Source organism: Petaurus breviceps, unplaced genomic scaffold, assembly GCF_028583685.1.
Source record: "Petaurus breviceps papuanus isolate PSGF00001 unplaced genomic scaffold, PetGlider_PUasm1.0 128, whole genome shotgun sequence".
Taxonomy (NCBI): Eukaryota; Metazoa; Chordata; class Mammalia; order Diprotodontia; family Petauridae; genus Petaurus; species Petaurus breviceps.
In genome coordinates this window covers 4,289,640-4,315,866 of record NW_027185664.1, presented here as the reverse complement: position 1 = coordinate 4,315,866, position 26,227 = coordinate 4,289,640, and the positions used below count along the sequence as shown (strand labels likewise).

General features: G+C 36.0%; 1 protein-coding gene across 27 annotated transcripts in view; it reads left to right on the top strand.

The window, feature by feature from the left end:
* The window catches only part of LOC138171653 (zinc finger protein 532), a 116,467-nt gene that overhangs the window by 76,593 nt on the left and 13,647 nt on the right, over positions 1-26,227 (top strand). For all 27 annotated transcript variants that reach the window (XR_011170970.1, XM_069101377.1, XM_069101243.1 and 24 more), the window contains 2 exons: positions 6,270-6,432; positions 10,927-11,208. Coding sequence is in view for 26 of the 27 variants with exons in the window: in XM_069101377.1 (XP_068957478.1) it covers positions 6,270-6,432; positions 10,927-11,208 (445 nt within the window). In the remaining variant the exon portion in view is untranslated. The remainder of the gene's footprint in view (positions 1-6,269; positions 6,433-10,926; positions 11,209-26,227) is intronic.

Here is a 26,227-nt window from a genome sequence, read left to right as displayed (position 1 = left end):
TGTGTGTGTGTGTGTGTGTGTGTGTGTGTGTGTGTGTGTGTGTGTGTATAAGTGATGAGGGAGGAGAGGGAAACATGATCTCAACACCACTTCAGGAAGTGAGTCTATGTGTTTGTGCCTTTTATAGAAAACTTGTATCTGTATACGTTGGGTTGAAACTTAAGTGAAAAGTAGGGCTACAGTAAAATGAGAGGTTGTTTTTTGGTTTTGTTTCTATTTCTAAGAAAATAAGGCAAATTAAAACTGTACCAAAGGTAGACAAGTTAAAAAAAAGGGAACTAGAGTCGGATGTAGGCTTGTTATAGGAAGGAAGAGTTACAGCAGGAATAAAAGGACAGTAATTGCTATAGTTTTGTGCTGCTCTATACGTTATTGCCACGCTTTATGATATATTGGCATTAGGCTTACCTATTGATTTTTGACATTTTCTGGTGCTCCTTTGGTATATGAAAGGCTTTATATGTATATATGTATGTAGACACACATGCAAAAGAGATTGGAAGGTTACATGAAATAAATTATTTGTTTTCTCTAGGATTTTGTTAAAAATTTCTATTTACTCCAAAATGCAGAATCGTTCCAATTACATGGTTTCATTTAGGTTCTAGACTTTTCTTTGCTCATTTATTTGTATCCAGGAGGCTATAAACTCTGTAAGATCAAGAGTTCTTTCATTTTTTTCTTCATATACTTAGCCCTCAGCATAATGGGTATTTAATAAATGCCTATTGAAGTAAATTGAACTTTTGAGCCTATTAATCTGGTATTTTTACATTATATTTAGTACTATTAGCTTAGAAACATTGTAGTATAGTGGAGAGAGTGCTCGGCTTGGATTCAAGAGACCCAGATTAAACTCATGCCACAGATACAAGTCAAAACTTCTGTCTCCTCATCTGCGAGAATGAGGAGACTAATATTTTCATTGCCTATCTCCTATCATGACTGCTTGGAAAACTTAATAACCTTAGAGAGTTCTGTAAACATGTTGATATTTATTAAACATTCTTTATAAAAGATAACTAAAAGGGTCAGCGAACATTTGGGAGCTGTAGTATTAAGCTTTTACATCTCTGTATGTGTGTACAGACACATGTATGTACAGATATATGTATACATATACACATGTGTACACACACATACACACACACACACACACACGGATTTTAAAGGACACTTTTGCTTAGACCAAACAAAGTTTCTGATGTTCAAAATCATTTTCTGGGTCCACTCACTGGGGAACAAGTTTATTAAATCCTTAAATTGAACAAGTTTGGGGAATTAATGATAGCAGTTGTAACTGCTCTTATAAAGTGAAATTATGATAAAATATTACCAAAAATTATGAAGTTTTGAAGATTTCGAGAAAAATCAAGGCTTAAAAGAAAATAAATGCCTAGATCTTCTGATGTATAGATAGTTACCTGAAAGGCATATGGAGAATTCCATAATGCCTTGGGGGTGGGGGGGGAGCATGAATGTCAAATTTGCAGTAGTTAATTCAGTGACAGTGATGTAATCTATAATAATAACTCATGTTGATACAATGCTTTCAGGGTTATGAAGCACTCTCCAACAATAACTCATACAAATGCCCCATTTTACATATGAGGAAACTGAGTCTCAGAGAGGTCATATTTGTCTTCTGTAGGATTTTAACTCAGATTTCCTGAGCCCAAGTCCAGCACCCAAGTCTGTTAATAGAGGGAATATTCTAGAACATAATGGTTTGCCTTTTAAAAAAAATCCTAGTTATTTTTGGTGGAAAAAAAATTGATTCACTATTTTAAAATTTCAGAAAATATATTTCTACAACTCCTATTTCCCAAGCCCAATACATAATCAAACCCAATGTAGATAGAATAACTAGTAATAATAACTTTTCTAACCTTAAATATCAGAGTCTGGCTCAGAATTAAATTTATTTTTCACACAACAAGCGTGATTCCTGTGTTTGAACATAAATTCTAAAATTTAGCTGCTTAAGTGATTCACACTTATGATCACACACATCATAAACTCTAAAATTTAACTGCTTAAGTGAATCACAAAAGAGGTACTAAAAAGTATTACCCTGGGAGGCTTCTAACAAGGTGGCTTTTTCAGTGTTCATTTCACTTACTAAAAAGGATAATAGAAATAGTTTTTCATTATGCCTGAATTCAGCCTTGTGACTGTAGCCATGTGGAATTGTAAAATTTATGTTACAGATTTGTTTAGTGTAATATGCAAAAATCATGACAAAATTGGTTGGGCTTTAAAAGAGCTCATCTGTGGTTTCTTTTGAATTAAATAACTTTTAAACACAGGTAATTTTCTTTTTTAGAGTTATGAATTTATTCAAAAGTAAACGTAGATCATCCTGACTAGGGTAAAAATATCTACTTCAACTAGCTTCTCATCTGTTTTAGTTTCATGAATATACAAGTGGTAAGATAATATGAATCACAAAATCATGATTATCTTATGTTTTGTGTCCTGTTGTTGTAGCCCCAGGAACAGAGGCTATCTCAGCAAGTTATGACTTTAGGTTATATGACATTTGATTTAGTGTGCGTGTAAAAATTGACTGTTTGCCTGTTTGGACTCCTTACAACTACACATTTTTTTCCCATGTATGTTTGTAGTCAATCATTAGGATTCCAAAAAGGTGGAAGACATTTAAAATACAAACAGAAATAAAGAACTTTTCAATTAGTCATTGATCCCAAATATAGCTGTTTATCATTCACCATGCCTCAGAATGTGATGTGCTCATCTTCTTGGATCCTTTTTATGACAGAAATCAGAGAGGTTGAAGGTTGACATAGTTAAATGTATTCTCATATTTAGGAGCACTAAATATTTTTGTTCTGAAAACAAACATATATTTGTTATAATATAATATGCTTATTACATATTTTATATTATTTATATGCAAATACATCTATATTACATTGTAATATAATATATGTTATAATATGAAAAATATATATTTGTTATAATGCTTGCTTGTTGAGGGAGAAGGATGGGGGTTCATAACCATATTAAACTTGCTAAGTTTATGCAGAACTTATATCATTTAGTACAGTGAATTAAATTGTCCTCCATTAATTGAAACCACCAATAGTGAATCTTTAAGTCATATTTTTGGGTAAGCACAATAAATCCCTTTATTCCAAAGTGATAGTTTAAATTTGTATCCTGCTGGCTTCTCTAATATTGTTTTCCATGATAAATGTAAGAATTTTTTTAAGTATAGTTTTAAGGAATGTATTATTATATAAAAATTAGAATAAAGGGAAATATGTTCAGAAATATTGTCATGAAGTTTATATTATACTATATGTTTGGTTTATTCAACACCATTTTTATTTTTCTGAAATAATTTTTTTCTTATTCCTAGTAATGAATAAATAAAACTGTAGTTTCATTAACCTTTCTGCCTCACTTGAAATGTGTTAATTATGTTTTTAAAATATATGCTACGGGGGTGGCCAGGTAGCACAGCGAGTAAGAGGACCGGCTCCAGTGTCGGGAAGACCTGGGGATCGAATCCGGGCTCCAACACTTAGCACCCACCCAGAAACACCTGGCTGTGTAACCTTGAGCAAGTTACTTAACCCCAATTGCTTAGGGGCGGCCAGGTGGCTCAGCGAGTAGGAGCACCGGCTCCAGTGTCAGGATGACCTGGGGATCAAATCCAGGCTCGGATACTTAGCACCACACCCAGAAATAACTGGCCGTGTAACCTTGAGCAAGTTACTTAACCCCAATTGCTTAAAAAAAAAAATTATATATATATATATATATATATCCTACTTATACCACTGTAGTTTAAATAAATAAAAATTAAGGAGCATGATTTATTATGTGAAAACTTTTAAAAATAGAAAATAATTGATGAATAAGCAAATTCTCAAAATTTATTCTAGATTTGTGATTCTAATTTTTTGTGATATAATTAATAACATTTGGCATATTATTTTGAGATTTTTAATGTTTAATGGTCTCATGGAGAAATCTTATTTTGGTAGAGCCAATTTTATTCATACAATTTAAACATGGGCTCATATTACTTATTAAACAATTGCGTAGGGGGAAGAAGAGGCAGTTCCATGGTTTAGAGCATTACAGCACATTCCAGCGGTAAAAAGCGATGGTATCAGTAGCATGTACAGCCGATACCAAAGAAAGGTGTGAAGTTTGAGGAAAGTTTTGCCGGCATTAGATTATCCCTAGGATTAGTTCAAGATTCTGTTATTGGCCTGTTGAAGTAAAGTAATCGGCCAAGGATAAATAATTTTATCATTGGGGAGTTCTCTCATTTGGGAATCCTTAAACGATTACAACCAGCCCATGACTTAGTTGATAAATGCAGTTACTTGGTCTCATAGGGCTTAAGTGACTTGCTCAGGGTCACAGAACTAGTAGGTTCCAGAGGTGAGATTTGAACCAGTTTTTCTGTCTTCCAGCCCATCTTCTACCTGCTTAATTTGCCTTTAGATTTTTATTTTTTCTAATGGGATATTTATAAAGAAGATGCTTAATAAAGAGGGCTAGAAGGGATGGATTTTCTATTCACCCCTGTGCCTTATTTTAGGTTAGATACAGGGGTGGGGAACCTGTGCTCTTGAGGCCACATGTAGTCTTCTGCGTCCTCAGGTGCAGCCCTTTGACTGAATCTCAGGACCTAGAGGTCTGCATGTGGTCTCAAGGCAGTAGGTCCCCACCACTGGAATGTTCCCTGAGAGGCAAAGGGGTATAATTTTATCTACTTAACTAGAATTATTATGATGCTTTAAAGGGGGAAAAATACCAGAAAATACCAGAAAAATACCAGAAAATTTACCATAAGTAAATCCTATGACCTTTCTCTGCCTTCAAAATTCTACCCCCCCCCCCAAAGAATCAAATAGTCTATTGTTCTTTCTGTAAGTACAACACTTTGGAATACAATTACACCATTCTGAGTATAATGTGAATGTGAGAATAGATCCTGAAAATTTTTATAAATAGCTAACAAATTTTAACTTTTAACATGAGACATCTGATTTGATAAATACAAAACTTTAAGAAAATACTACCAAATTAAAATTAATCACATCAGAAGATAAAAATTCTAGCAATAGCAAAATTCTTATAAAAGACTATTTAAACACAGGGCAATTGTCTATGAAGGGTTTCAAGTACAGGCAAGAATTGCCTTGTAGAAAACTGAAGTTTGTATTTTTGTGTTCATGTTCTCTCCTTAGCTCTCACCGTAGATGAATCAAGGGGGGCTCCCCTTTTCTTTCATTCCATGACCTTCACATTCCTGCTTTCTCAATAAGTCTCCCCCACTGCCACATAGAATTCTTTGTGCCTGTTCCCACAACCCTTCAAAGAAAGTTCAGGTTCTCATGGGGCCTCCCATGAGGACCAACATGAACTAGAACAATGGTTGACAGAAGGGCCCCCCACTGTGGGTAGAACCATTGACAAGTGACTGATAAAATCCATTTCAAGAGAAAGGTTGGTGGTAGGAAGAGTTTGAGGTCAGAGCTCCTCTGGACAGCTCTTGTCCAGGGCATTGCTGGTAAATGATGATGGGTGGCAGGGGTTATGACCACTGAGGTTCAGCATTTATTATAAATCCTCTAGTAGTCCTCTTAAATGAGATAGTATGATTTTTAGTAGGGGTTAGTATAACTGTTCAAAATAAAATAATCTTTTGGTTCTTGAGAACTTTTTAATGACATTGATGTATGCATTTTCTACTTTCTTCTTAAAAGAATGGTTATTCAACGTACTGAGCCTAGATTCAGAAGTGTTTTTTATTTTAAAAAGGGAATGTCCATTTTATGAACTCAGAAAAACAGAAGATAGCAACCCACTTAGGTCATTTAAAATTTTATTAATCAATGCGAGGATATCAACACTCAGATAATGTAGTTATGGAACTATTACTTGTGTACAAAAGTAGTTTTAAAGGGGGTGTGCCTGCTTGTTGCTAGTTCAAAACCTTAGGCCAGCACTTCTTTATAAATCTTTCAGAGGGGAAAAGGTCATTATTGTTTACTTCTCAGTTCAGGCGGTTATTCCGTTCCTTGAATGACAAAGTTGATCAGATGTTGACCGGTAACAATTTCCTTTAAAAGTTTTTGTTCCTCAGCCAAGCTGCGTTGTTAATTTTATCATGTGTGTTTGTTCTCACTGCTTCCTAAAAGCAAAATTGTAAAGTCGCAATTTCTTGAACTTGAACAATCAGTCTGACTGACTTTATTTTACCGCCCTTCTTCTATTTTTAGAATAATATATAAATGTTCCATGTGTGACACTGTGTTTACTCTGCAAACCTTGCTGTATCGCCACTTTGACCAACACATTGAAAACCAGAAGGTGTCTGTTTTCAAGTGTCCAGACTGTTCTCTTTTATATGCACAGAAGCAACTTATGATGGACCATATCAAGGTGTGTGTGCATCTATCAACTCCTATCCTTTAAATTAATTGGCAGATACGTTCATTGGTTATAGACTGAGGCTGTAAATTGTTTTAAAGCATGCACTATCAAGGATAGGCATGGATACAAGGCATTATTCAGGAGTCACCTACAGACTTTTGTAATCAGTTGAAATATGAAATGCTTTTTTTTTTAATATTGAGTGGTCAACAGATGACTTGAATTGAGTAGTCAGTAGATAACCCAAATTGCAGCAAAAATAAATAGTAAATTATAATTCTGTAAAATGACTTTAAAAAAAAACACAGTATTCATGTTAGTGGAAATTCCAGTTCTGAATATTATTATTGAATATTTACTAAGGAGTGGCAATGTGCTATTTCTCCATACATCATAGAAGTATGTACTGTACCTGGCATATGGTTTCATGAACTAATAAATTTGTAGAGAAAACACTGATGTAGATGTATGTATATATGTAGAAAAATGAAAATTTTTCTTGATTATTACCTAAGTTGTTAAATTCTCATTGTAGTATTATTCATCCCTTGATCTTTTTAGGTTCTTTCTTTGAAGCCTGCAAATAAACTGGCTAATAAATGACCTATTTGGACTTTACAGGCATCTAAATGCACTTGGAGTTACTTAGACTTCCCCCAAAAGGCCAGTGTTTTAGTCCCAACCTTTCCAATGACCAGTCTGACTGGTTAAGAAGTCTTGTTCCTTGTGTGCTCAGATATGCTAAAAGCACCTTTTTTTTTTTTAAGAAGAAAAATAAGTAGGCCTGAATTTCCATAGAATCAAGGTCTTATATCTTAAAAAAAAAATAAACTAGAACTTTTCATTTTAATTCCAGTATGATCCTGCATTTGGAAATTGGGTAAAATTTCATAACTTCAGACAGGCCCCTTTTAAAAGCAAATGAGATCCCTGATTTATTGTAGGCTTTTGTCACTAGATGAATAGATATTTAGCCTTTGAAGCCCTCTGTTTTGAACATGACTGAACAGTGCACATTGGAGGTAGGCAATTATTTCACAAAACTCATGAGCCTAGTCATGCTCTTCTGAGATTGCAATGTGTCTTTGGCTAGGGGCTGGTTGTGGCAAGACAAAATGTGAATAAAGTGAGCTAAAGATAAATTCTACATCTTCACTTTTCATTCACTAAAAAGTCATTTTTCATGGGACCATCTGCTTATGAAAAATTCTTTCGCAGAAATCTTAAAGAGGGAAATAAAAAATTGCTACTGCATATTTGAATATAAAATAAATGGGGGGAAATTACGGGCAGATATTTTAAAAATGGTTTTAAATGTATTTTTTTTCTAGAACACATCTTTCAATTTGTGCATAGGGTCATCATTGTTGTGGTTAAGGTCTTTGTTGTATTCATTGTGAATCTGGAGGAATGAATTTGAGTTTCTAGGAAATAGAGACTGAAAAGGAGTGGTAAAATCCAAAGGGCTCAAGGAGGGAGTATATTTTAATTTGTCTGAGTTTTCACAGAGCTACAGCATACAGAAACAGTAAGAATATTCTCTTGCCATTCTCATTTCATGTATATTCTATACTACCACATTTATTTCGAGAAGAAGATAGGAAAAGAGAGAAGATTTCAAGAAAAGTTCATAGCTACCCCTTCCGACCATTAAAAAATACATGTTAGCATTACATGCCATTTCACTTAATTGACACCAGAAATTTCTTTACCTGTGTAGGTCCTTATGCAAAAGGAATAAATCAGGAATAGGAGAGAGAAAGCATCTCTTTTTCTCTTCCTTTATGTATTCCAAGGTAGCTCTCCAAGGTAGATATCCCAATTTAATCCAAAATTCCATCGTTTCTTTGATCTATTTAAATGACAAGTCTTCTAATAAATTTTCAACCCTTGCATCCCTATTTTGTCACATATACTTTAAACTAAGATCACATTAGTAGAATTATTACTTTTGTAGCATCTAGGGAAAAGTAATTTTTAAATGTATTTGGTTGAAATTATACATAAAAGCAATTGTTATGATGAATAATGTTTTTGTTAATGTACAAAACTGTCCAATGTTGGAAAGTATAATCATTTTTTCCTTCATATATGTCCTCTTTTCCCACATCAGCATTTCTCATTTATTTTCTTTAGATATTATTATGTTACCAAGTTACAGTTTAGATTAAGAAAATTAGTTTTTTTATTCCCTATTCATATTTTGTTATAGATTTTTAGGAGCATGATTTTGTTTTGTTTTCTTTTGTATTTTAAGTGATTTAAAAGAAATCTTGGACTTTGAAGAAAGTTTACATTAACTTTTTTTTTTTGCTTTTTGGAGGGCAATTGGGGTTAAGTAACTTGCCCAAGGTTACATGGGTAGTTATTTTGTGTGGGTGTTAAGTGTCTGAGGCCAGAACCAAACTCAGGTCCTCCTGACTCCAGGGCCAGCCAGTGCTTTACTCACTGTGCCACCTAGCCACCCCCTGCATTGACTTTTGATTTTGAAAATGTATGGCTTATGTTTGGCCATTCAAACACAAAAGGAATAGATCTTTCAGTTGAAAAAGAACCCAGTACATAATCTTTGGATGTCACTCACCCATTCCTTCCCTCTATTCTCTGCAAAGAAACATGGTATAAAACTTTAATTCAGACAGTTTTCATTGTCAGATTGTTAATAATCCCACTCTTGAGCACATATGAGCAATGGGGGAAAAAGTTAGGTATATCCTCTATGATTTAAGAGCATTCTACCATGGCACAAGGCTAGATCTCATGAAAAAGAAAGGGCATTTTCCAGTAGCATTCATTGGAATAGTTAACCTCTAAAGTCTTAGGGCAGAAATTTTAAATAAGAGAGCAGGAAACATATAGAAAAAGAAGAGGACATTTCTTTTACTATAATGAACAGTCTTGCTTTGGGAGATGCCTCTTGGCATATACATCTTCCAAGTTTTTTGTCAGATGGTAATTAGATTTAAAGAAAAATTGAAAAAGTATCTAAAGTAGTTTACATAAGATACAAGTCTCTTAATGTCATTGAAGTTAAATATATACATATGTTATATAGGTGTGTTTGTCTATATATGTATAAAATTTCAGTGACTTAAAAGATTTGCATTTATGTTAACTATTTAAGAGACATTATTTTAGCTTCCTTGTAAGTCTAAAGTTATCATAGCAAACTTGGAAGATTTGTATTACAAGAGGCTTCTGTTCAGAGAAGGTTTGTTCATTAAAACCCAAAATTGTTCTCTTCCTGTCCTTTGTACTTCTTATTTTCTTGTTTTTAACGGCTTTGAAAATAGACTAGAAATATGCAGCCTAGCCTCTGGAGTAAAAAGCTCATTCATTTGATTCCAGGAGAATTTGAGATCATGTGTTTGGGTCAAGGCTAGGTGGAAATTTACCTTTGTACTTTTTTTTTTTTTTTTTTTTGCCTTTTGGAGGGCAATTGGGGTTAAGTAACTTGCCCAAGGTTACAGGGCTACTGTTTTTTGTGTGTGTTAAGTGTCTGAGGCCAGAACCGAACTCAGGTTCTCCTGACTCTGTGGCCAGCATACTGCTTTACTCGCTGGACCACCTAGCTGCCCCAACCTTTGTACTTTCAATGCCGAAAAGGTTTACTAAAAGCAAATTAATCTATCTGTTAAGGAACCTTTTTATATGCTTGTATGGGCGGGGCAGTGTTAGGAATTGTAATTTAGCTTGCCCCGAGGCTGCTAGGTATAGTGGATTGAGTAACTTGGAGTCAAAAAGATTTGCATTCAGGGCCCACCTCATACACATACTAGCTTTGTGACCCTAAGGAAATCATTTAACTCTCTGTTAGTGCCCTCTGCATTTCTTTAAGATTCTAAACTACTAATGTTTAGCCTATGTGCATTAGTGGAAGGGAATTTACATACCAGGAGTCTACCACACCAATGAAATCACAAGTCCACACTAAAAAAGCTTTAATAAGAACAACAACAAAATAAGATCAGGGAGAAAATGATTTAAAAATTCAAGAAGAGAAGCCATTTTATGCAGTTGCAAGAATTTTAGAAGTATCACAACAGGTTTGGAGAAGATCCTTTTATGCCCGAAATTGAAATTAATAAAATTCGTCTTCTCCTCAATCCCATCCCTGCTAACTAGCTTGAATCATTTAGGTTTACCATAGCTTAATAATCTCCTCTCCTTTTTTTAAAGGGAACTGCCACAGATTGGTGGAAAAACAGAGTACCAAGACTGGGTTTGGACTAGGTTTCTTTTCATCGCAAAGCCATTTTTGATTATATGGAATTAAAGTATAGAATTTGTAGTAGCCTCTGAAGTAATCCTTTCTACCCTCTTTTTTTGTTGCAAATTTTTTTTTAAGTTAAGTTTACACGTTTTAATTTCTCATAATTTAAAGGAGTGTGTTTAGGAAAAGTGATTTATAAATTAGCAAAAGGCTGATGATGGACTAATGCATTCTTTTAAAAAAAATTTATACTTTTACTGATGTGATTTCTACATTTTTTCCCCATGTAGTCTATGCATGGAACATTGAAAAGTATTGAAGGGCCTCCAAACTTGGGAATAAATTTGCCCTTTAGCGTTAAGCCTACAACTCAAAATTCAGCCAGCCATAACAAAGAAGACCCAAAATCCATCAATGGGAAAGAGAAGCTTGAAAAGAAATTACCATCTCCTGTGAAAAAAGTAGCTGAATCCAAGAAAGTAGCCAACCCTGGATGGACTTGCTGGGAGTGTGACCGCCTCTTCACTCAGAGAGATGTTTACATAACCCACATGAGGAAAGAACATGGAAAAGTAAGTAAAATGATAAAATTTCTTCAACCTTTAAAATGCAAAGAGTGCTGGAGCAGAAGTCAGGACTTCAGAACTGGTGCTGCATGCAGTTTGCTAGTTAGCTCTGAGCTGTGTGAGCTTGGGCAGGCAGGTCACCGAAAGGGTTGGACCAGATGCGGTGTGAGGTTTTTCATTTATGACATTCTGTGAGTCCATAGATCTTTTTTATTTATTTATTACCATCAAGCTATCTGAACTGTATTCTTCTGCCAATCTATTTCTTTTTTAGCTGAGGAAGTTAAGAATAAAGAGAGATATCCTGAGAACATAACAGAAAAAAGTGAGAAATCATAATTTAGTTCTGAATCTTGAGATTTGTCTCACCTTCTATACCAGGGGTCAAAGAAGAAAATGAATTGATGGCCATACATGAAGGAAATACATTTATATTTTTGTTGTGTAGATTTTTTAAGAGACAGGTAGCATGTAGCATGTTCAGCTCGCCTAAGTTTTGAATGAGGAAATCAGCTGTTGATGTTAACATAGAGCACAAAAGTATGCCCTTTCAATAAAAGTGTCAAATTTTAAAATGTTTCTGTACTATAGTCGCTTAGAGGAAACAACATGGGAGGTAGGAGAAGGGAGAAGAAGGGAGAGTGGGAAAGAGAAAGAAAGGAAGAAAAGAAGAGGTATGTGGGAAACAGTGCAGAAGGAGGGAGGACGTTTCTTTATATTTCATTTCTACATTGGATCTTATTGAAGTTGGCTTTCCTTCCAGTGATATAGATTATGATGTTTCCCCGCTTTTCATTCTGTGATCCTGTTTTCCATAGTTAATCTACGGAGGCTTGTCCAACATTCCAATATCCTTCCTCTCTAGATCTTTTAATATTACTAGGGCACCAAAGTCGTCTTCTTACCCCTAGCCCTTGATTCATGACTCACCCACCTCCTTTACTAATCACACAGTTCTTGGATATCTTCAGTGTCATTTATTGTGTGGAAGTCATTATTGATAATACAGTGCAACCTACTCATACCCACCAGGTTATACCCACCACTCCATTACTCTGTGTCACATGAAATTTTGGTCCTTCAGAGAGGATTGTGTTCCAAGATTTATTGCCCAAGAGCATTCGAAGAATTTTGGTATCAAAAATATGAGTTTTCATGTTAGGCACAACTGGGGACCATTAAAAACACAACACAGTTTCAAAAATTCAATCTAGTTCCATTCTCTTTTTTTCTAATTCAATGCTAGGCTTGGTGTCCACATTATGTGAACTGGACTTAACTCAGTCTATCCAAAAAAATTGTATGGTACATCCTACCAAAGGCATTCTTGATTCACATTTTTTTCCTCTGTAGATTATTAGGCTGATGTTTTGTTTGTTTGTCTTTGAGTGGTAATGGAACTCATTGAGAAGGCCCTGTATAATATATGTGCAAACAAGTAACATCTGGAGCTCCTCAAAATCTGTTGCAAAGCATTCTTCTGTTTGCATTTCGTAAAAGATATTCGAGGCACTAATAAAATACTTTCATGGGGTGTTGGTATCTTATTTTATGTCTTACTTGATAAGGATACTCATAGGGTTATTGGGGAAAACTGTTTTAGTTTACTTCTAAGGTACTAGAAATATTAAATACCTTCCAACTCTAGATCCACAAATACATTATTGAATCACATTTTTTATGCTCATATACACACAGCTGAATCTTGTATTCTCTACAACTTTCTAGTATGTGTTAATTTATGTGTCTATAAATGTATTATTTGATATAGAAGGCCATTTATGAAAGCCTTTTTATTTCCTTCACTTATTCTCATAAAGGAGACTATTGATTTGCAGGGGCATTGTTCTTACTAAGATTTTATAGAGATGAGATTGTGATACACGGTTAATGAATACTCATGTCATCTTGATCACTTTTATTTTATGATCTAGTATATTCTATTCCTCCCCCCCATCATTTGACATTTGACATTTTTGCACACTCAAAATGTTTTTGAAATGAATGCTTCAGTGCTTTCAAAATTATGTTTGCCAGCCACACATATATCTTGTATGCACTTGATCAGATCCAGCTGTTCTTCTTGACTTCCATCTTTTAAGTATTATTTCTATTTCATTTACATATATGTATGTTTTGTGTATATGTGAATACACACACATAAACACATATATACATTTATACACACAAACTCCAAATGTCATCAAAATGATGAAAACATATTGCTTGGAAAGACTATCAAATCTTTTGCATTTTGGGGGTGGCTCAATGGCACAGTGAATTGAGCACTGGCACTGGAGTCAGGAAGACCTGAGTTCAAATCCAGCCTCAGATACTTAACACACACACACACACACACACACACACACACACACACACACACACACAAGACTAGCCATGTGACCTTGGGCGGCAAGTCACTTAACCCCAAATTGCCCTCCAAAAAAAAAGGGCAAAAAAAAAATCTTTTGCATTTTGTGATTATTTGTTGATTGCCTGACACTTTCTTCTTTATGTGCTCTTACAGTGATTGGACTTAGTTGCATTTCACACTAGGTTTTCTGCAAGCTTGTTTTTCCCTTGGTCTCCATTGTTTTGTGAGATGAAATCACTCGTGATCTTCCAATATCCTCCTCTTCACATTTTGCAAATATGTTTACATTTTGAATTGATATTACATGTGGCATACATGTCTCTCTGCTTGGTGAGGAGATCAGATGTTTGTTGATGGAGGTGTTTTCTGCATTCTTCTAATCTCCTTGATGTGGAATTTGTTTTATCTGGTTAAACTTGTAAAGAAAATGGTGATAATCAGTTAGCATCAATGTAGTTTCTGTGTTCCCTTTTTTGCATTCAGTAACTTATTTGAATAAAATAATTATGATTGTATGCAATATTTCCCCCCAACCTTTATACCTTTTTTTTTTTCTGATATGCTATTGATTTTAACATTTGCTTTAGCTAATTGAAGGTCTTCTTGTACATAGACAACTGGTTCCAAAATCATTATCACACTGGAGACTAATCACTTCCAGTCTGTTAAGATAGAGTTAGGTTTTATTTTTTGACACGTTTTTTTTGATTCCATATTCAGCACCTTCCAACTGTTCTTCTTATTATTATTTTTTTACTTTTTGGAGGGCAATCGGGGTTAAGTGACTTGCCCAAGGTTACATGGCTAATTTTTTTTGTTAAGTGTCTGAGGCTGGATCTGAACCCAGGTCCTCCTGACTCCAGGACCAGTGCTCTATTCACTGCGCCACCGAGCCGCCCCCTTCCAACTTCTCTTGAAGAAAGTGTTCAACATATACACTAGTGAGATGTTTGCATACTCTTTGATGTTTTTCATTTCTTGATCCTGACCATATTTTTCAACATACTTTTTGCCATCATATCCTGTATCCATCTTCCTCTTGTAATCCTCAAGTATCAATACTTATTTTGGCTTGGGTTGGAGGCTCTTGTCAAGTTGTGGGTTTTTGTTGTTGTTGTTATGGATTTGTTTGGGTTTTTTTTTTTTCTGATTCAATGTGGTCTAAAACGAGAGATCAGTGGATTTAGAGTCAAAGGACCTAGGTTCAGATATATGCTTTGTTTCTTATTAGTTTTTGAGAAAATCTCTCAGTAATTCTCTCTTAGTAATATCTTATTAAATCAAGTCAACAGACATTAATTTTCTCATGTCAGCATAACTCCGTACTATGCCTGAGATAGATTTAAAAAAAAACTAAACAACACCTTGCTTACTTTCTTCATGGAACTTAGAACCCAGTGACACATACACAAGAGCTATATAATAAATTTGAGTTTACTATAGAAGGGGATGTACCAGCAGAGTTGTACTATATGAGATCTGAGATGGGAAAAGTGATGACTGAATGGGAGAGTGAGGAAAGAATTCCTGGAAGGAGTAGCATTTGAAATAGACTTTAAAGGTAGTAGAAATTCACCAGTTGAAGAGTTTGAGAGATTCTAGGGATAGGGACCAGCACGAGCAAAGTCATGGAGGGAAAGGCTGCGAGTAAATAAGGAAAGTGACAAATTTCCTGATTGCCTGTAGTAAAGAGTATATGGAAGAAATCTATATGGGATGAGGCTGAAAAGGAATGTTTTGCTAGATATTGGAGGTCCTTGAAATCCAGGCAATATAATACAGCTAATAGGCATTGGAAGGAGAGACAAAGCTAAATAAGATATGGCTTATAGTATTCTAGGAGCTTATTGGTAGCAGTATAGCAAAGACGTAGAATTGTATTTGTTTAAAAAAATTTTTAAGCAAGTTGTAAAGCAAAATAGATTTTTCAGTGAAACAAGCAGAAATTATTTTAAAATACATTTCAAGATTAAAAACTAATTTGGATCCATAAGAATTGTAGATATAAACAATTGATGTTGAAAGTCTAACTTGAACAAAAAGTTCCTAAAATGGAATTAAATTCTTATGTAATTTGTTCCCTTTATGCTTTAGCACTGATATCATGATGTGTATGTTTGTGCCTACATGTATTTGAAAGGTGACGCCATACCTTCTTGAACAGTGATTTATTCTTACTGATAATGGCTTGGATCACAAATTAAACTGTGTGTATTCTGATCTGAGAAAAAGGTTAAAAAAAAAAACAAATCCAACAGCACAAAATGCCATTGTTATAGCTTAGCCAACTTTATTCTGCCATGTGAGTTTAATTGGAAGATTCCATTTATGTTACCACTACCCCTCCTTCCTTTCTCCCATGGACCTGAAGTTATGTGATTTCAAATTTTCTTGGGGAGAGCTAATTTGACTCTGATTAAGTTATTTAACTTAACTATAGATATATCAGAACAAGTTCAGAGATTCTTTTAAGCTATGTGCCATTAATGTATAAATGGCTTCAATAATGTAATGGTGTGTGTGTGTGAAATAGTGAATAATTTGGTTACATTCAGCCATCTATAATACAGAAGAGCTTGCAAAGGTTTAGTCTAAATCATGCCATCCGTGATGGCCTCAAAGAGGCATGAGATTAAAGCTTTTCAAGTCAGTTTGGGTTTATCTTCTATCCACTCATTCCAGATGCCTCTTTGATCAACATACCTATACAGGTATAATAGTACATTTTCTTTCTTGTTTTATTCCCATACCAAGGTTATTAGTTTAGAAATTATGTTTTACAATAATTTCATTTTTAAAAATCTGTTCTTTTCCTAAGTTCATATTATTATATTGAACTTACTATCAATAATTTTATTTGTTGCATAGCTAACTACTCTGTATATATTTCTTGATTTCCAAACCTTTTCACTGATCCTACACCAAAGTCCGTTTTAAATGTTTTCCTTGCATACTTTCTCCTGTAAATATTAATGGACATTTGCATCGAACCAAGTATTTTTCTTTTTGATAGATTTTCCATTAGTATTGGTAAAGATTGAATCCATTTAGAATACTTTAGGAGTATAAATTATGGGCTTAGAATTATTACTCTTTTCAGAGCACATTTTTAAGTACAACATACGAAATGAAGAGCCATTAAAATAGCAGTGATTTTCTAAATAATGACTTTCATTTCCCTTGTACTCAGTGGTTTACAAAATGACTGATGGTAATTTTAGATAAGAATTTTCATTTCTAGAAACTGGTGTGGACATTTTTACTGAAAGTCTGGTTTAGTGGAAAGTAGTACAAGGAGAAAATAAACTGGCTTATACTGTATGATTTTCTTTTTTCTTTATTTTTTTTTTAAGCAATTGGGGTTAAATAACTTGCTCAAAGTTACATGGCCAGGTGTTTCTGGGTGGATGCTAAGTGTCTGAGCCCGGATTCGATCCCAGGCCATCCCGACTCTGGGGCCGGTGCTCTTACTCGCTGTGCTACCTGGCCTCCCCAATTTTCTTTTTTCTTTTCCTGGTCAAAGCCTTTTTTTAATGGTAGTTTGCTTGCTAAGGTGCACATTTCACTAATGTGTCCTTTTGTGTGCTTCTGGGAGACCTATGATCCTTCGAGGTTGGCTCTATATACCCTGTCTTCAAGTTCAATACATCTTACTTGTAGAGTGAACAAATTTTCTTTTAATGGTCTTGGTTTTTGCTTCTTTTCTTCGAGGTTGTCCTTCATTTCTGTGTATTTGCATTCCCAAAGTATTGTTCTCTCTTTTGTTTTGTTTGGTGAGGCTTGCTACAGATTTGAGTTTTTCTATTTTGCTCATTATTTTTTGCTGTGCAAGACATAAATTCTGCTGTCATAATTCTCATTTCTCTTTTAAACCACTCATGAATAATGGATTTCATGTTCTGAAATTTCACAGGGTCTTCTGTCTCATCAAATGTTGTTTGATCATTTTCCTTTATGTTGCAGTGTTTCTTCATAGATGACTGAACTTGTTTACTAGATTCAGAGGACACACTTTCTTCTGTTGTTGATATCTTTCCTGTTAATTTATCTGTTTATATTTAAAATCTTAGAGTTTTCTTCCTGAAATCTTTGGTACTTATAGGACCCTTTACCCCTTCCCCCATTTTATTTTCCTTTTCATTCATATCTTAACTCTCTCCCCTCTGAATATGATTTCCTTGAGAGCTTGATATCAGTGTCTCTGACTTCTCTAACTCTGAGCAATTCACCGTTCACCAGCCTAGGTCTCTCCCCTATTGACTTTAGTGTGTTCAAAACTGTCCCCCCCCCCCAGATGCTGTAGTCTCTCCCTCAGACTTGGTGGAATGCTACATAGCCCTGGACGTGCACAGTGTCTTGTTCTGGTGACCTTTCCCACTCCCTCTGTTCCTCAGTTCTCTGGCATAGTATTGGTAATTCAGAGCCTGTTTTTCTGGCACTGATAGTTCAGAGATTTACAACGATACTGCTTCTGGGTTATAACCCCTGCCTGGCAGGCTTCTGCTCCCTAAGGTCTGTGACCAAGTTGACTGTTGAGGCCTAATGAAACTTCTGCAACCTGGGGCAGGGCCAGCATTGGAAAGAGGAAAGGTGGACTGGGACAAAGGGGTAGTTTTTGATGTGAGGCTGTAAGGTGTCCTTGGGTGTGCTAGTGCGATCTTGCTGCTGGTGGAGTGGGAACTAAGGAGAGGAGTGTTAAGTGAGCTTAGAGTCAGTGGACATCATTTCCTGGGTTTGGGGAGATTTTAAAAATCTTCCTTTGGCTTCTGGGTATCCTAGACCATAAGAACAACTGAAGTTGCTTTATCTCTGAAGCATAATTTCTGTTTTGGAGAACTTTGAGAGGTTATAGGTATCCGAGAAAACATTTAGTCTGCTATCTCTTTTATTCATGTGACCCAGAAGTCAGTATTTTCATTACTATTTTATGAGATCTGTAAATTGATATATGAAGTACTAACACTTTTATTATAATAGATTATCTTAAGAATGTACAGGGGCTATCTCTCCAGTGGTTTGGGTTCTTCCTTTATATTAAAAGAAAAAAAAAACTTTTAAAATCATTATATGTGTGTCTTCATAGAGTAATACCAACATATATTTAGGTTTGGGGCTTTTTTTGGGTCATTTTTTTAACAGGTTCTCTGCTATAAAGTTCAACCCAGTGCATTATTTTGGCGTGAATATGACTCTGGATTCTTAGAGGCCAGGTAGATGGCACACAAGTTTGGCAAGCTTGCCAAGGTTCTACCAAACTTGGAAGACTTTAAGTATTCACCCAGTGATGGACTAAATTTCTGTCACTTGAGAAATATCCTGACTAAATTTAGAAAGGCTTAACGTAAATTTTGGTAGGGCAATACTTTTTTTTTGGTCATAGCCTCTTTTTTAGGACCGCCTACTGATTTGTGGTGAAGTTATAATCACCATTGTTAGAAGCAGTACTGACATTCATTATAAATTAGAGATCCTTATAGTATTAAAATATTTGTAAATATTGACTATTTTTCAGGGCGGCCAAGTAGCACAGAGAGTAAGAGCACCGGCCCCAGTGTCAGGATGACCTGGGGATCAAATCCAGGCTCAGACACTTAGCACCCACTGGCCGTGTAACCTTGAGCAAGTTACTTAACCCCAGTTGCTTAAAAAAAAATATTGACTATTCTTCTTTCTCTTAATTCTTCTCTTAATTTTAGTGATATATAAAAACAGCTGATTTTCACGAGCTTATCTTGTAAAATTCCCTGGCTAAAATCATTTATTACCTCACTTTTTTGTTATCTGTTAATCTGGAAGCACTCTACTCTCACCCCACCCCCCCCAAAAAGAGAAGAAAATAGTTCTGCCTTAATTAGACCATATTTATAATATTGTTTTCCATTCAATATGACATATTTTGGGAAGGGTCTCTCTAAGCTAAGACAGCCCAGAATAGTTAAAGATGATAAGAGGATTAGAGAATGTGTCATGAGAATCAGATTAAAGATCCAGCAATGCTTTTCTTGGATAAGAGAAGATTTGGATAGAAGTGGATGGGCAAAGACTTTTCATCCATGCTTCTGTGAGTGTGCAGACTAGCCTATGAATCCTGATACTCCGAAAAGTTCTTCCTGTTCTTTCATGTTCAGCTATGAGGCATATTTTCAAATATTATTTATTTATTTTTAGTTTTCAATATTCATTTCCACAAGATTTTGAGTTACAAATTTTTCCCTATCTTCCCCCTACCTCCCCACCCCAATATAGTGAACCTACTGAACACCCTTTCCCTCAATCTGTTCTCTCTTATATTCTCCCTCATTCCCCCCCCCCCCCCGTACAACTTTCTAGTAGGGCAAGATGGATTTCTATACCCCCATGCCTATATATCTTATTTCCCAGTTGCATGTAAAAAAAACAATTTTTTTTTTTTAAGCAGTTGGGGTTAAGTAACTTGCTCAAGGTTACACGGCCAGTTATTTCTGGGTGTGGTGCTAAGTATAAGAGCCCAGATTTGATCACCACGTCATCCCGACACTGGAGCCGGTGCTCTTACTCACTGAGCCACCTGGCCACGCCTAAGCAATTGGGGTTAAGTAACTTGCTCAAGGTTACACGGCCAGGTGTTTCTGGGTGGGTGCTAAGTGTCAGAGCCCGGATTTGATCCCCAGGTCATCCCAACACTGGAGCCGGTGCTCTTGCTGTGCTACCTGGCCGCCCCAACAATTTTTTTTTTAACATTTGATTTTAAAACTTTGATTTCCAGATTCTTTCCCTTCTTCCCTCCTCACCCACCCCCACTGGGAAGACAAGCAATTTAATATAGATTATACATGTGTAGTTATGCAAAACGTTTCCATAGTAGTTATATTGTCACAGACTAACTATATTTTTCTCCATCCTATCCTGCCACCCACTTATTGTATTTTATACTTTGACCCTCTCCATTTTCAAAAGGGACTACCCTCTCCCCCAGTCTGCCCTATCTTCTATCATCCCCCCTCTTATCCCTTTCCCCCCTACTTTCCTGTAGGGTAAGATACCCGATCGAGTGTGTGTCATTCCTTAAGCTAAATTCAGTGAGAGTAAGGTTGACCCATTACCTTTCACCTTCCTACTCTTTCCCTCCATTGTAACAGTTTTCTCTTGCCTCTTTTATATGAGATAATTTACCCTATTCTATCTCTCCCTTTCTCCTCCCAATGTATTCCTCTCTCACCTCTTAATTTTATTTTTTAGATATCATCCCTTTGTATTCAACTGATCCTGTGCCCTCTTTCTATGTATAAATGTGCACACATATATACACACTCACATATATATTTATATACACATATACCTTCCTATACATACATATATATGTGTGTATACATATATACATAAATATTCCCTTCAACTATCCTCATACTGAGAAAAGTCTCATGAGTTACAATTATCCTTTTCCCATGTAGGAATGTAAATAGTTCACCTTTAATAAGTTCCTTATGATTTCTTTTTCCTGTTTACCCTCTCTTGCTTCTTGTATTTGAAAGTCAGATTTTCTGTTCAACTCTGTTTTTTTCATCAAGAATGCTTGGAAGCACTCTGTTTCATTGAATAACTATATTTCCCCCTGAAACATTATACTCAGTTTTTCTGGGTAGGTGATTCTTGGTTTTAACCCTAGCTCCTTTGACCTCAGAGTATCATATTACAAGCTCTTTGATCCCTTAATGTAGAAGCTGCTAGATCTTGTGTTATCCTTATGTTTCCACAATACTCAAATTGTTTCTTTCTGACTGCTTGTAATATTTTCTCCTTGATTTGGGAACTCTGGAATTTGGATATAATATCCCTAAGAGTTTTCTTTTTGGGACCTTTTTCAAGAGGTAATCAGTGAATTCTTTCACATTCTCTTTTGCCCTCTGGTTCTAGAATATCAGGGCAATTTTCCTTGAGAATTTCTTGAAGAATGGTTTCTAGGTTCTTTTTTTATGTCATTCAGGTAGTCCAATAATTTTTTAAATTATCTCTCCTGGATCTATTTTCCAGATCAGTGGTTTTTCCAGTGAGATATTTCACATTGCCTCCTATTTTTTCATTTGTTTGGATCTGTTTTATACTATCTTGATTTCTCTTAAGTCATTAGCTTCCATTTGTTCCAATCTAATTTTGAAGGAATTATTCTCTTCAGTGGGCTTTTGAAATTCTTTTTTCATCTCTCCATTTTGGTTTTTTAAGACATTCTTCTCATCATTGCCTTTTTGGGCCTCCTTTGCAATTTGAGTTAGTCTATTTTTTTAAGGTGTTATTTTCTTCAGTATTTTTTTGGGTCTCTGTTAGCAGGCTGTTGACTCGCTTTTCATTATTTTCTTGTGTCATTCTCATTTCTCTTCCCAATTTTTCCTCTACTTCTCTTACTTGATTTTCAGAATTCTTCTTGAGACCCTCTATGGCCTGTAACTAGTGCATATATTTTTCTTGGAAGCTTTGGATACAAGAGTTCTGACTTTGTCTTCTTCTGTTGGTGCCATGTTTTAATCATTTTTGCCCCCTCCCAAAGGATACTGTGGTCTGATTGTGCTTCCTCTGCTTGCTCATCTTGCCAGCCAATACTTGATTTTTGAGCTCTTTGCCACAGTAGGACTTTGCTTCCAGAGTGGAGAGAGCTGTGTCCCAAATCGATGGAATTTTCAAAGTTGCCCAAGCTATGAGGAAGGTGCCCTCTCTACAGCCCCCACAAGTACTGGCACACTGACCACACACCCCAGGATCACCACCTAAGACTGCAACCCAGATCTAAGCAGGTCAAAGCAAGAACCATTACCCTCTGGATGCTTGCTTGGTCCCCCTATGATCTGAAGGCCAGGAGCATGAGAGGCAGCCACGTGGCAGCAGCTATAGCTAACTCACTTCCACCATCTCTTGCCCCAGGGGCAGGGGCCAGACTGTTCTCTTAGATTACTCCGTTCCAATAGTTCCCCACTGACCTTTTACTTTCTCTTTTGTGTTTATGGGTTGAAAAGTCTGGAAACTGCCACAGCTACTGGTGATTCACTCTCCTAAAGTCTGCTCTGGCCAGTCTGTGCTTCTGTTTAGGGTGCCCTGGGTCTGAGCCCAAGCAGTTCAAGTGGGACTGCACTTGGCTCCCAGTCTGGTGTGATAGACCCTTCCTGTTGGCCTGCCAGGCTACCTTTAGCAGGAGATTTGTTTCTCTCTGTCACTTTGTGGGTTCTCTAGCTCTAAAATTTGTTTAGAGGGTTTTTTTGTTTTTTGTTTTTTGTTTTTTTTGCTTTTTGGAGGGCAATTGGGTTTAGTAACTTGCCCAAGGTTACACAGCTAGTTTTTTGTGTGTGGGGGTGTTAAGTGTCTGAGTCTGGAACTGAACTCGGGTCCTCCTGACTCCGGGGCTGGCGCTTTACTCACTGTGCCACCTAGCCACCCTAGAGTCATTTTTTTATTGGTATTGGAGGTGGTTGGAGCAGGAGCTGAAGCAAGTTCCTGCTTTTACTCCGCCATCTTGGCTCCACCCTATGAGGCATATTTTTCCATTTTATAGCTTCTAATTACCAACCCTGAAAAATTTAGCTACTTAATGTCTTTTGTATTTGTCTTTTATTTTTTCACAACATCACACTTAACAATATATATTCATGTATCTTTGTCTACCCTTACATTCATATTTATATCTACATCTATCACATTTATTTTGGGGCTGTACCTGTGCTTTTATTAGTATAGGAAGTTTCCAGTGAGGAAACTCTCTCTGCCAATTTAAATCAGCAATTATTCTGCAATTTATGGTCTTAGAGAGTTTCCTGCAACACTACAAATTTTAAAGACTTGTTTGAATAACAAATAATATTAACAAATAAAATTAATAACACATAACAAATAAATAATAGTTAGCATTTATATAGCACTCTAAAGATTTGAAAAGCACTGTGCATATATATTTCCTTTGATTCTTACACCAACCCTGGGCGGTAGGTGCTATCATTATTCTCATTTTATAGATGAGGAAACTGAGGCAGAAAGAATAAGTGATTTGCTAGTCACATAGCTAATAAGTGTCTAGGCAGGAATTGAACTCAGGTCCTCCTGGCTCCAAATCTAACACTCTATCTACTGTACTACCTAGCTGCCTCAAGGTAGGTATGTGTCAAATGTAGTATTTGACTTGAATTTAAATCATCCACACTCTGAGGCCAGACCCTAAGTATCCACTCTGATGTACTAGGGGAGAGGAGGTGGAGTCAAGTGGCTTACATACTTCTGGGGGAGATAAAAAAGGAGCTGTCCCTGTTATGGTCCCAAAGACCAGATCTTAATTCACTTAGATTTTTAGGCAAGTATTGCTACATTTCAAACTTAATTAGAAAGCTAAGTATAAAAACAAATAAAAGCCATGCATGAGAAGCAAAATACTATACTTTGGATGAATAAAGAATGTGAGAAATTCTTTAAAGAACAGCAAGAACTTTATGAACTGATACAGATGAAATTATACTGTAATCTTGGAGACAAGTAGTGATAAAAAACATATCTTTGAAGGCTTTGATTTGTAGTCAGAAAATGAGTACTGCCTTAAGAATTTTCAGATTAAAACTTCATATCTATGTTTCTTGATTTAAGTTTTTAGTTGTTAATAAATATATTTTAAATATTTTCATAGTGTAGCCCTACTTCATCTGAAAGTTTTACCTGATCATATTCTAGAAAAGCAAATATGGTCTTGATGGGAGGGGAATAGGTGAGTAGGAGTTTTGTAGAATAAAGGAGGCAAATGAGAAAAAAGGATTTGTGTGGGTGGGAGAGACACAATGGAATATTAAAGCTTAGGGTATTTCTCTCAAAATAAAAAACTGAGATAAAGGCAAAGCCTAAGTTAGAACTGCATATCTTCTGATTTCTAATCTGTTGCTGAATTACTTGAGTGATGCTATCTTTCTGTTCTTTTCCTGCCTTTAGTTTTGTTTGAATATAAGCCTATTGTACATACAGTATGTGTTTTTGAAACTATGTGGGGCATTCATTCATTCATACCTTGGAAATGTTTAACTTCTGATCATCTTAATCTCATTGTAGATGGCTCATTCATTCAATAAATATTTATAAAATATATGCTCTGTGTTTAGCACTGTAGCAAGTATTATAGGGATATAATACACAATTTCTGCCTCCAAGGAAAAAATCAGGGACTGTAGCTTGGTAGAGATGTTGGGGCAAGAGATAACAGATTTAAGAATTAGTCATACAGGCAACAGTAGTTGGGGAATGACTGTGATCATCAAGGGAGAGGGTATTTATAATGGGAAAAGTACAGCAAAGAATGGGAAACTTTCAGGAATGACCAATGTAAGGTAAGGGGCAAGAAAAGAAAAAAAATTAACCAAAGATTTAAAAAAGAGTTATCAGAGGCAGAAAACTAAGATAATGCAATGAAATAGAAACCATGGAAAGATGGTATGGTAATTTATGTCACATGCTGCAGAGAGGTTAAAGGAGTCAAAGACTGAGAAAAAACCATTGGGCTTGGCCATTAGTAAATTATTAGTGACCTTCTCCAGAGATTTGAGACTTCCCCTTCAAGTATGGAGCTGGACCATCTGAGGAGGAGGTGACTTGTGTGTTGTGTAACGATAGTGAAGTTACATAGATAGCTCTGTAACTGGTACTCAGTGACTCTGCTACAGAGTAGTAAGCTTAAAGACCAGTGTATCTGGTGCTTAATGGAAAATGTTGAACGGTTTGTCAGACATAGTGAGAGGATAGGGAAGAATGTTTATCTGAGCTTTATCAATCTCATCGAGGAGATTTTATACTGCAAATGGAGGAAAGAGAGAAAACTGCCCCATAAAGGATTAAGCGAGAGACAGTGGCAGGTATAGCATAATAGCTAATTTACAAGAAATATATTGAAGAAAGGCATTATTAATGCCCTTATGTGTCTCTACCCAAATACACTAAGGATAGGTACCTTAAAAAAAGCAAACCTAGAAGTCTTTTTTGCCTTTTGGAGGGCAACTGGGGTTAAGTAACTTGCCCAAGGTTAGTGGTGTGGGTGTTAAGTGTCTGAGGCCAGAACCAAAATCGGGTCCTTCTTGACTCTGGGCCTGTGCTTTACTCACTGCGCCACCTAGCCACCCCTAGAAGTCTTAATTGAGAGAGGTAAATACAAAATCATTGGCATCCTTGAGATTTGATGGTTCTTTACTCCTGACTAGAATAAGGCGATGGAAGGATTTTTATTCAACAGGAAAAAAAAAGTGTTATAAAAAAGCATTGTGTAGGAAGGCAAAAGGGAATGGGTCAACCTTATTCTCACTGAATTTGGCTTGGGGAGGGAATGAAATACACACTAAATAGGGTATCTCACCCTTCAGGAGAGTAGGGGGAAGGGGATGAGAGGGGGGATGATAGAAGGGAGGACAGACTGGGAGGGAGGGAAGTTGGAAGCACCCACTTTTGACGGGATCAAAGCAGAGAATAGAACAAGTGGGACGTGGGATAGGAGGGAGGGAAATATAGTCAGTCTTTTACAATATATCTACTACCATGCTTCCCCAATAATAAGACCTATCCCGAAAATAAGCCCTCCCCTTACTGTGTAAGATTCCTCTAAAATAAGCCCTCCCCCGAAAATAAGCCCTATTGAGATTGTTACTGTAGTGAAGGTGATTCCCTGCGCTA